The sequence below is a fragment of the Neofelis nebulosa genome, chromosome 1, assembly GCF_028018385.1.
Source record: "Neofelis nebulosa isolate mNeoNeb1 chromosome 1, mNeoNeb1.pri, whole genome shotgun sequence".
Lineage (NCBI taxonomy): Eukaryota > Metazoa > Chordata > Mammalia > Carnivora > Felidae > Neofelis > Neofelis nebulosa.
Genome location: NC_080782.1, coordinates 115954698 through 115967230, shown reverse-complemented (window position 1 = coordinate 115967230; position 12533 = coordinate 115954698). Strand labels below are relative to the sequence as shown.

At 39.5% G+C, this 12533-nt stretch overlaps 1 protein-coding gene across 1 annotated transcript in view; it reads left to right on the top strand.

The window, feature by feature from the left end:
- Window positions 1-12533, top strand: part of IL31RA (interleukin 31 receptor A) — a 67180-nt gene that overhangs the window by 39350 nt on the left and 15297 nt on the right. Inside the window, exons 7-8 of the mRNA XM_058732324.1 lie at window positions 7687-7766; window positions 10038-10254. Coding sequence (XP_058588307.1) covers window positions 7687-7766; window positions 10038-10254 — 297 coding nt within the window. The remainder of the gene's footprint in view (window positions 1-7686; window positions 7767-10037; window positions 10255-12533) is intronic.

Below are 12533 nucleotides of genomic sequence, written 5' to 3'. Positions count from 1 at the left end.
AGAAAAGGCAAAAAATAGTGACATATAGCAGATGAATGATTGTCAATGGGTAGGAATAGAGGCAGGGGACTGACTGCAAAGGAGAACAGTTTCCTCAATATTTATTCCCCTTTTCCATAATGGAATATCATTTGTAAAATTGAGTTAAAAGCAGTACCTACATTTTAGTGTTACTTTAAAAATGAAATAATGTATTTAGCTCATAGTAAACATTCAATAAATGCCAAGTTATCTACTATTTTTATTAACTCTTCCAAGAGCCCTATAAGATATGTGGAATCACCCCCATTTGGAAGTGAAGGAGCCAAGTTTCAGAAATATTAGTAAATCACTTAAGGTTACTCAGCATGTGTTACCATTCTTTATAAATCAAGAATCTTTCCCAGTGCCTGTTCTGTAGTAGATAGTCAATAAATGTCTGATGAATGTATCAGTTTCCTTTGGCCACTGTGACAAATTATCACAAATTTAGTGACTTACAACACAGCTTTTTCTTTTTTTTTTTTAATTTTCTTTTTTCTTTTTTTTTATTATATGAAATTTATTGTCAAATTAGTTTCCATACAACACCCAGTGCTCATCCCAAAAGATGCCCTCTTCAATGCGTATCACCTCCCCTCCCCTCCCTCCACCCGCCTTCAACCCTCAGTTTGTTCTCAGTTTTTAAGAGTCTCTTATGCTTTGGCTCTCTCTCCCACTCTAACCTCTTTTTTCTTTTTTTTCCTTCCCCTCCCCCATGTGTTTCTGTTAAGTTTCTCAGGATCCACATAAGATTGAAAACATATGGTATCTGTCTTTCTCTGTATGGCTTATTTCACTTAGCATCACACTCTCCATTTGCATCCACATTGCTACAAAGGGCCATATTTCATTCTTTCTCATTGCCACGTAGTACTCCATTGTGTATATAAACCACAATTTCTTTATCCATTCATCAGTTGATGGACATTTAGGCTTTTCCCACAATTTGGCTATTGTTGAGAGTGCTGCTATAAACATTGGGGTACAAGTGCCCCTATGCATCAGTACTCCTGTATCCCTTGGATAAATTCCTAGCAGTGCTACTGCTTGGTCATAGGGTAGGTCTATTTTTAATTTTTTGAGGAACCTCCACCCTGTTTTCCAGAGCGGCTGCACCAATTTGCATTCCCACCAACAGTGCAAGAGGGTTCCCGTTTCTCCACATCCTCTCCAGCATCTATAGTCTCCTGATTTGTTCATTTTGGCCACTCTGACTGGCATGAGGTGATATCTGAGTGTGGTTTTGATTTGTATTTCCCTGATGAGGAGCGACGTTGAGCATCTTTTCATGTGCCTGTTGGCCATCTGGATGTCTTCTTTAGAGAAGTGTCTATTCATGTTTTCTGCCCATTTCTTCACTGGATTATTTGTTTTTCAGGTGTGGAGTTTGGTGAGCTCTTTATAGATTTTGGATACTAGCCCTTTGTCTGATATGTCATTTGCAAATATCTTTTCCCATTCCGTTGGTTGCCTTTTAGTTCTGTTGATTGTTTCCTTTGCTGTGCAGAAGCTCTTTATCTTCATGAGGTCCCAATAGTTCATTTTTGCTTTTAATTCCCTTGCCTTTGGGGATGTGTCAAGTTAGAAATTGCTATGGCTGAGGTCAGAGAGGTTTTTTCCTGCTTTCTCCTCTAGGGTTTTGATGGTTTCCTGTCTCACATTCAAGTCTTTTATCCATTTTGAATTTATTTCTGTGAGTGGTGTAAGAAAGTGGTCTAGTTTCATTCCTCTGCATGTTGCTGTCCAGTTCTCCCAGCACCATTTGTTAAAGAGACTGTCTTTTTTCCATTGGATATTCTTTCCTGCTTTGTCAAAGATTAGTTGGCCATACTTTTGTGGGTCCAATTCTGGGGTCTCTACTGTATTCCATTGGTCTATATGTCTTTTTTTGTGCCAATACCATGCTGTCTTGATGATGACAGCTTTGTAGTAGAGGCTAAAGTCTGGGATTGTGATGCCTCCTGCTTTGGTCTTCTTCTTCAAAATTACTTTGGCTATTTGGGGCCTTTTGTGGTTCCATATGAATTTTAGGATTGCTTGTTATAGCTTCGGGAAGAATGCTGCTGCAATTTTGATTGGGATTGCATTGAATGTGTAGATAGCTTTGGGTAGTATTGACATTTTAACAATATTTATCCTTCCAACCCATGAGCACGGAATGTTTTTCCATTTCTTTATATCTTCTTCAGTTTCCTTCATAAGCTTTCTATAGTTTTCAGCATACAGATCTTGTACATCTTTGGTAAGATTTATTCCTAGGTATTTTATGCTTCTTGGTGCAATTGTGAATGGGATCAGTTTCTTTATTTGTCTTTCTGTTGCTTCATTGTTAGTGTGTAAGAATGCAACTGATTTCTGTACATTGACTTTGTATCCTGCAACTTTGCTGAATTCATGTATCAGTTCTAGCAGACTTTTGGTGGAGTCTGTCAGATTTTCCATGTATAACGTCATCTGCAAAAAGTGAAGCTTGACTTCATCTTTGCCAATTTTGATGCCTTTGATTTCCTTTTGTTGTCTGATTGTTGATGCTAGCACTTCCAACACTGTGTTAAACAACAGCAGTGAGAGTGGACATCCCTTTTGTGTTTCTGATCTCAGAGCGAAAGCTCTCAGTTTTTCCCCGTTGAGGATGATATTAGCTGTGGGCTTTTCATAAATGGATTTTATGATGTTTAAATATGTTCCTTCTACCCCGACCTTCTCGAGGGCTTTTATTAAGAAAGGATGCTGAATTTTGTCAAATGCTTTTTCTGCATCGATTGACAGTAGCATATGGTTCTTATCTTTTCTTTTATTAATGTGATGTATCACATTGATTGATTTGCAAATGTTGAACCAGGCCTGCAGTCCAGGAATGAATCCCACTTGATCATGGTGAATAATTCTTTTTATATGCTGTTGAATTCGATTTGCTAGTATCTTACTGAGAATTTTTGCATCCATATTAATCAGGGATATTGGCCTGTAGTTCTCTTTTTTTACTGGGTGTCTGTCTGGTTTAACACAGTTTTTTCTTTTATAGTTCTGGAAGTCAGAGGTCCAGGAGTCAAGGTGTGGGCAGGGTTGTTTCCTTTTGGAGACTCTGAGGGTATTATGTTTTCTTACCATTTCCAACTTCTCATGGTTACCTGTATTCCTTGGCTGATGACCCCTTCCCCCATATATTGAACATCAATCTAATGTCTGCTTCCATCATCACATTACTTTTTTCTCATTTTTTGTGTTAAGTCTCTGCCTCTTTCTTCTAATGACCTTCATGAAAACATTTAGGGCCAACTTGGATAATTCAGAATCATCTTCCCAACTCAAGATGCCAACTTAATCACATCTGAAAGGCCCTTTGGCCATATAAGGTAACATTTACAAACTGCAGGGTTTAGGACTTAGGTCTTTGGGGCCCATTTTTCAGTCTAACACAATGAATGATGAATGAATGGATGAATGAATGAATGAATGACTAGATGAATATTTGGTGATGGTCACACATCTTTTGAAATAAGGAGATTAAATGCAAAATTCTGATCCTTCTAAAACTTTCTGAGGCTTTACTCTCATTTGTTTGTAAGACACATGGGGTTCTAGCCCATACATTTCCCAAAACCACACACCCGGCCATGGTTTCAGGCCCTTCTTCTTCTCCTTTACAGCCAAGTACCACACTGGTATCAGGTAACATCAACAGTCAATTTCTATGTTCCCTGGTTCATATGACAACAGCTTATTCCTGTGGATCTTGGTTGAGTTTCCTACGAGACCAAGTTGGTATTAATAGATGTTTAGCACAGTCACAGATATGGTCAGATGTCTGGAAATAATCCCATGTTCTGATTTTGTAACCCCGCCTGGAGATGTTCATGCTTGGTCTGAACTACCCCTTGGTGGATGTGGTTACAATACAGGGGTTCATGCAGTACATAGTAAATTGTACTAGATGACTTCTGAAAGCTCTTGTCACCCTAAGATTCCATTCTTCTATGCTATTCAGGCATCTAGTCTTCTATGCCAGGCTCTAGCAGTAAAGAAAAAGTCATAGAAAATCCCAAGTCATATGTCTTTAAGTACTTAGAATAGTGCCTTACAAATGGTAAGGGCTCAATAAATCCTACATAAATAAGAATGCAGACATGACTGAAACAAGTCAGGTTGTGGATCTAGTGTAACTTTTGGTTAAAATTACATACAATATTTGGGAACACATTTACACTCTACAGACATCACCTCAGAGTGTCAAATGAATACAAATAGAACAGTTTACAAATATCAAACAGCATGTAAATTGCACAGCAAAAAATGGCCCATTGCTTGTAATCACTTGGACTACTCAGTTGTTGTCTTAACTGGGCCCTCCCTTCTAAAAAATTCAAATGCAATGCATGCACTATCTTTGAGCAAAGCATCCTCTGCCTTTGCTACACCTTTTGGCAGGTGGTCTGGGGGATTAAGTTCCACTTCAGGTGTAATCATGTTTTGCACTGCCCTTCTCCTCTTTGTAGCTGGTAGTCTTCTCTCCAGTGATCTCCTGGTACCATTATGGCTCGTGTCTTAATTTAACTCATGACAGCCCAGCCAACTCTCTAATGTCCATTTTATCCACTTGTTTTGCTGCCAGAAACAAGATTTACCATTTCAGCTGATGTATTATTTCGGCTAGTTTGGCTGTTATTAATTAGCAGAACACTAGATGCTGGTGTTCTCTGCCTTTGGCTAAATGAATCAAACCAACACTTATAAATCATAGTCATCACTATAGAACTTTTACTTTTGTTTTTCTTCATTTTTAAAGGATCCCAGAGAAAATTGATGAAATGCACAACCCAGCCCCCAGCAAATCCTAATTTCTACTACATGACACAGATGTAGTTATATTTTGATCCTGGCTTTATTTCCTAAAAGTTTGTAACACTGCCCAGTTAGAAGCTTCGCTTCTCTGTATTTCAGAAATGGAGATAATAATACCGCTGTACCTAATTATAGGGCTTTAGAGATTAAATGAGATAATTGAGGTAAAATGCTTGGTATAGTGACACTTGCTAAAAGTTGACTCTTCTGTTTCTTTAAAAGTTTACTTATTTTGATTGGAGAGGGGGAAGGGCAGGGAGAGAGAGAATCCCAAATAGGGGATTCTACACTGTCAACACAAAGCCCAACTTGGGCTCGATCTTTTGAGATCATCATCTGAGCCAAAATCAAGAGTCAGGAGTTTAACTGACTGAATCACCCAGGTGCCCCAAAAGTTAAACATTCTTATTGTTGGTCTTCAGCAAGACACCAGTAAGTATGTGAAGTGTCTAACTGGTGGTGGTTGTAGGTATTATCAGATTGTAATGGAAACAACATAGCATCAAATTGTTGCTAATGGGTCCAAAGAATTAATGTCTTTGAATATGTAGATATTTTTATGGATTTGGAAAAATTTAATTTTGCTCTTTTATGAATACAGAATTACTACTTTTTTAAAAATTTATTTATTTATTTTGAGAGAGAGGAACCACAAGCAGGGGAGGGGCAGAGAGAGAGGGAGACAGACAGAATCCCAAGCAGGCCCTGTGCTCTCAGCATGGGCCATATCGTGGAGCTCAAACTCACGAGCCTTGAGATCATGACCTGAGCTGAAACCAAGAGTTGGACACTTAATCAACTGAGCCACCCAGGTACCCCCAGAATTATCACTTTTCTAACTTTGATTATACTGCAAGTCCATTACTAGCTCATGGTGAACGGAAACTTGGCTGTTAATTGCAGAAGATATACATGCTACTTAGGTAGTGGTTTTACTAAAAGCTGCACCTATGGGAAATCTATATTAGTAAGACTGTTCCTCTTCGAACTTTATCTGCAGGAAATAGTGGCCTCAGTGAAAGGAGAAAATGCCTAATTAAATCCATTTGCTATCACTTCGTACTACAACTAAATCTAAACTAAATGGGATAAATCTAAGGAGAATTTCACTCATATTTCTAACCAAGTGTCTGGAATGATTGGTTATTTAATAATCAGTTTATGGGGCTGTTGGTTGGCTCATTTGGTTAACTGACTCTGAACTTGAACTCTGCCTTTGCTCACATCTCATTGGCTTGTAGACAGGAGTAGTTGTAGAAATGTGATTCTCCATTGATGACAAGATTTAATTGCCCTTTGGATCTTTTTTCTACATTACAGAGTTGTCTTCAGTTGGAGTTCAGTAATTTCACTTTAAGACACCCAGTCACTTGAAGTGTGATTTCAGATACCTGAAAACAGTCTGTCAGCGCTAAAATAGTTTAGATCTTAGCCTGAGTGGTTGACCCCATTCTCTGCAGACCTGCTTACAGTATCTTCAGCTATGTTATTCCTCAAGAGAAAGTTCAGAGTTCATCAACTGCATGTTCAAGTAGAGACATTCCTTCTCCAGATTAGAGGCTTTGGTACAGTTCCTTACAATTCTCTGCTCTCTTCTCATGGCTAAAGTGTGTAGATCATTCTTAAATCAGACATTCAGCATTTTGAAATTATCCCTGTATGGTTAGATTATCCAAAGTTAATACACTTAAACTGTCTTGTCTTGGATTATGTTATTCACCACAGAAATGTATAAATCAGGTTTAACATTGTGCCCTTGCATTTTATAGAAGATAAATATAAGGTACACATGCCATATTTCTGTACTTTTGCTCAACTCTGATTGCAGACGTTGGCCTTTAGGTTACCCTATATCTTTTTAAGAGGATCCATATGATAAATTCCATTTATTAATTCAGTACCCATAATCAGAAATAGTTACCCCTTCATATGTTTGTTTTTTAATAGGCTATGAGAAATATACAATTCAATATGATCTTTTTTTCCTTCTTTTGCCATGAAGATCATTCAGTTTAAACCTCAAGTGAACTAGTGAAGATGATTTCTCTGTCCCTTTATTCTTTAATTCTTTCTTAGATTTTATAACATTTTAAGTATACAGTTTCATCCTTTTTGGGAGAAGATCTTTTGTGCTCTCTCTCATCCCCACTCCCATATAGTATATATAATAGTGTATATAATATAATAATATATCTCTATGTATCTCCTTTAAAAAAATGTTTTTAAAGTGTATTGATTTTTGGAGAGACAGAGACAGTGGGGTAAGGGAAGAGAGAGAGGGCGAGAGGGAGAGAGAGAATCCCAAGCCGACTCCACATTGCCAGTGCAGAGCCTGATGCGGGACTCTCAAGAAACCATGAGATCGTGACCTGAGCCAAAACTGAGAGTCACAACCGACTGAGTCATCCAGGTACCCCTATGTATCTATCTCCTTGTCAGTTATCTGTGTCATTCCCAGCTGTAAGGTATGTAGATGTTATATATGATAGGACATGAGATGTTACATTTCAATCCAGATTTCAATGACAAATAATATTATAATAGGGTCTATTGTACTTTTCTTTTACCTTACATTAAGTCATCAGATCCAAGAGCTGTTTAAATTTTTACTTTTAGTTGATGCCAATCCTTTGGCCACAAAATGAAGACATCATTGGTTGTTGCAATGCTGCCATCCCTCCACTGACCATCTTCCCCCTACTGGCTCCCTCCAGCAAATGCTTCCTAACTGCATTTTTAACAGACAGCCCAGCTAATCTCACCATTTTCAGTTGTAGCTTCCTTCCGTCTTGTGTTGAGCACCTCATTCTTGTTTCCTTACAGCTCCACATGGCTTGGATCTGTGGAGAGTCCTGAGACCCACCACAGTAGATGGAAGAAGGCTAGTGCAGTTGATGTGGAAGGTGATTTCCTTATGTTGTTTTTTCTGTCTCAAACCCTTGGTCTCTTATACCTCCAAGAAGAGTAATTCTTCAACTTTTACCTCCTGAATTTCCTTTCCTAGAGGCTTTATAATGCCCCACATCTCACAGTGGTTTCCCAGCTCACAAAGCCTTCTAGGTTATCTTACAGATGGCCTAAACATGAATTGCAGACCCTGCATCCTCTCTTCCTTGGACTGAAACATTAACATATAAGACAGGTACAAAGTGAAAGTGCAGGGGGCACCTTGACCTTCTGGGGACCCCACCTACCCCTGGCTAGCTGCATTAGAAGGCAGTGTAAAATTGCATAGCACCCACCCTCACATTGGAGAAGAACACTGATTTTGGATCAGCTCACTAATGTGTCCTGAGGTGATTGAAAACATATATTGCACATAGGGCAAGTAGGATACACTGGGGTGCAAGGACAGAGCAGGGGCCAAATGGTCCTTCCTAGGATGGAGGCCTGGGATTGAGGACAAAAGGAGAAGGTGGGGGCAGCATGCAGAGAAGAGGAGAAATAAAGAAGAGAGCAGGTAGGAAAAAGGGAAAAAAAGGAGGGGAAAAGGGAATAAACAGGAAAGGGAAAGGGCAAATAGAAAAGAAAAATGCAGCCAGGAACCAGGAGAGAAAAGACTGGGGAGTTAGTGGGGAGAAAAAAGAGAATAGAGCAGTAAAATATCAGAACTCTTTATTAGTGTCCAGAGTTCTCAGGGCATAAGTCATCATATTATTTCATGCTTGCTCAAGTCCAGGCAAGTTTAAAATACTTCTGAAAATGGAGAAACCACCTGCTTTACCAAATGATATTCTGCTCCTAGTTATGTCAGGACTGGAGCATCCTTTACCTTTCCTTGCTCCCTTCACACCCCAGGGCCATGGGCACCCTTGGGTTGTAGAGGCAACAGGCCAGGGAGGGCACAACCAGTGTCACTGGGAAATCTTTAAGAATCAATCCTAGATGTCGTGGTATCTTTCTCAGTGATTAAGTGTGGAAACAAATCACTCTGTCAACATTATTTTGGGGGAGGGAAAGCAAACAGTGGCCCATTTCCACATGTGGGCAGCCACATGTGTTGGGTCAAGTAGGCCAACATGTGAAATAGATGAAATGGACTTGAATGCCTTTCTCCTTCTCCTCCTCACCTGGAAACTGGTCTTTCTTTTGCCTCAGCAGGAGAGTTTTCTAAGAATTAAAGTTGGTTTTCAAAGATTGGTTAAAACTGAATGGTGGTGAAGATTGCACAACTCTGCAAATATACTAAAAAAAAACCCCAAAAATCCTTAATTGCATACCTTAAAATAGTGAATTTTATGTTATGTGAATTATATCTCAATAAAGCTGTTACTTAAAAAAGAGAATGAATTATCCCAAGAGTTAAAGGACTCCGAGTCATCAGGGAGTTTCTGACCTTTTATGTCATGGAAGCCTCTATGTCACTTCCTGAACTGAAATGTCAGTGGGACAAAGTGACTTCTGAAGTCCTGTCTGACCTTACATTCAGTCATTCTACTCTATCCAGGTGTGTTATCAGTAACATAAACTGAACAAGTGAAAAGCCCTATAATTCCTGGGGAATACTCAGTGTGCTGATTCCTAGGCAAAACATATGGTTAGTAGGTTCAAGTTCAAGGCTGCAGATAGGAGTTTGGCTTAGAGCCCCTGGGGTCACCTTAGGCTTCTCACTACAGATTTAGGACCTGAATGTTTCAGGCCTCTTCGCTAGGATACCTGATGTGCCTGGTCTAGGGAAACTAGCTCCCTCCTCAAAGGAGGAGGCATGCTGCTTTTTATGCAGCAATATAAATACTTTCCAACCCTTCTAAGCTTCCAGACAAGAGATTACCCAGGGCCAGAACAGAATTGGGGTTCTTGGAGGGAATGCCTCAGATTTTTAATTTATACTGTCCTGTGCCTGTGAGATAGAAAGAAAGATAAGCATCCAAAGAATATGGGGGTGACTTCCTTACATTGGCTTGGCATTCTCCTAGTTCAGCCTCATGGAATTAGACTTACGTTAAGGGCCGATACCAAGGGGCCACTTAGCAAATCTCTTTTGGCCTTTGAAGGGTTAATATCACAGCACAGGGTGTGTTATTAATCCCAGAAGGGTAATTGCCTAAATTGTAGTTTAGAACTTAATAATTAACATTACCCTTCACCCCTCATCCTCACCATTTATCACAGTTTCACTGCCTGTCCTGTCTTTTCTTGTTTTTGGCAATAAATTTTGTTTCCTTTGGGTTCAGAAGGCAAGTGGAGCCCCAGTCCTGGAGAAGGCACTTGGCTACAACATATGGTACTTTCCAGAAAACAGACCTAACCTCACAAAGACATTGAACACCACTAACGAGAAGCTTGAACTGTATCTGGGAGGCAAGACCTATTGGGTTTGTGTGGTTTCTTATAATTCTCTTGGGGAATCTCCGGTGGCCACCCTGAGGATTCCAGCTATTGATGAAAAGTGTAAGTACAGTGTAAACTTCTACTTAGATGTCTGGCCCCATCTAGTTGGCCAGGAAGTAATCCCTCTGCTCTCAAGGGTTGTGTTTCTCTCAAGTCAAAATGAAAATGAAGTGGGAACTTTTTAGGTTATGGTGAGGATAGCAAACTCTTGTGGTAATTAATGAGCCTGGAACAAAGCCTGTGTTGAAAATCAGAGACTTCATAAAGTCGTATGAGACAAAGTCACACACCTAGAAGTTCTATATTTGGGATTTTCTCCTCACAGTGTTGACTATGTCTCAGACTTCATTTGCTCATTCTTCTGTGTTCTTCCTTTTCCTCTTTTTTTTATGTTTATTTATTTTTCGCAGAGAGCGAGAGAGAGAGAGAGTGTGTGTGCACTGGGGGGCAGGGAGGGAGGAAGGGGCAGAGAGAGAGAGAGGGAGAGAGAGAATCCCAAGCAAGTTCCATGCTGTCAGCATGGAGCCCAATGTTAAGAACTTGTGAGATCATGGCCTGAACTGAAATCAAGGGTTGAACAGTTAACTGACTGAGCCATCCAGGAGCCACTCATTACACTTTTGATTAAGTAGTTTTGCTCCTAGGCAAACTCATATTTTATATTCCATTTTGGAATAAAATACCTTCTTTGATTCTTATGCAAGGAATTGCAGGCAAGGGGTTTCCTCTCCCCTACTTTATTTTTCTCTATAAATATGTTTCTCAGTCTATAGATTTTCTCATTTATTTTGTTGCCTATCTTTTCCTCAATTGGATACAAGTTCCATGAGTGGAGAGAATTTTCTGTTTTTCTTTTCCTACTTTTCCTCTTCCTCACACCACTTCCCTCATCTCCAACAGCTAGAAAAGGCATAGAGTATTTTGCATACAAAAGGTGCTCAGTAACTATTTGTTGAAACACATCATAGTCAGATAATGCACTTTTCCGCTTCTCTTTACTTAGACCTAGACTGGCTCCGGCATTGCACTACTGGCTCTAGAATTGTTTGTCTATATTCCTTTCTTTCTCTTCTCCTTAAACTTAACCCATTTCTTGCCTTGCTTCATGTTAGAACTCCTATATACAGTTGACCCTTGAACAACATGAGTTTGAGCTGGGTGGGTCCACTTACGGGCAAATTTTTTACAGTACACTGCTATAAATGTATTTTCCCTTATCACTCTCTAAATAACATTTTCTTTTCTCTAGCATGCTTTATTGTAAAAATACAATATGTAATACATGTAACATACAGAATATGTGTTAATCAACTATGTTATCAGTACGGCTTCCAGTCAACAGTAGACTATTAGTAGTTAAGTTTTGAGAGAGTCAAAAGTTATACATAGATTTTCAACTTCTCAGGGGGTTGGTGCCCCTGATACCCCATGTTGTTCAAGGGTCAGTTGTATACATGACATTTGAGCTACACTTGACATTATTTTAGTATTTAATATCATTCTCCACCATTCTTAGTTCCTGGAATCCTAGTTTCCAAGATACTATCTATCTACTACCTATCTAATAATCTAATACCCCTAGTGATGAGGTTTCTGACAAATGCATGTGTCATTGAATAAACATTCTTTGTTAATAGAGGCACTGCTGCATAGTAATCCCAATTTCTTGGTGTTGCCCTGGAGTGGAAGGCAGTAAAGAATAGGGGATACAAACCTAGGCTTGGGAGTCCAACAGCCCTGTAGTTATATCTTTACTTTTTCACTACAATATCTAGGCACTGCAAACCTTGGGCAAGTTATCTAAACTCTAAACCTTAGTTGCTTGTAAAATGGAGTTATTTTATTGTAACACCTACTTCATAGAGCTGTTGTGATGATGAAATGAGATTGTATATTTAAAATGCTTTGCCTAGGGGTGCCTGGGTGGTGCAGTCAGTTAAGTTTCTGACTTTGGCTCAGGTCATGATCTCACAGTTCCTGAGTTTGAGCCCCACGTTGGGCTCTGTGCTGACAGCTCAGAGCCTGGAGCCTGCTTCGGATTCTGTGTCTCCCTCTCTCTCTGCCCTTCCCCACCTCTCACTCTGTCTATGTGTCTCTCTGTGTCTCAAAGATAAATAAACATTATACCTTCCAGTTCCATCCACGCTGCTGCAAATTCAGTCAGAGAAGGACAGATATATGTTTTCACTCGTATGTGGATCTTGAGAAACTGAACAGAAGACCATGGGGGAAAGGAAGGGGAAAAAAAAATAGGTACAAACAGAGAAGGAGGAAGGCAAATCACAAGACACTATTAAATACAGAGAACAAACTAAGAGTGGATAGGGGTGTGGAGAAGA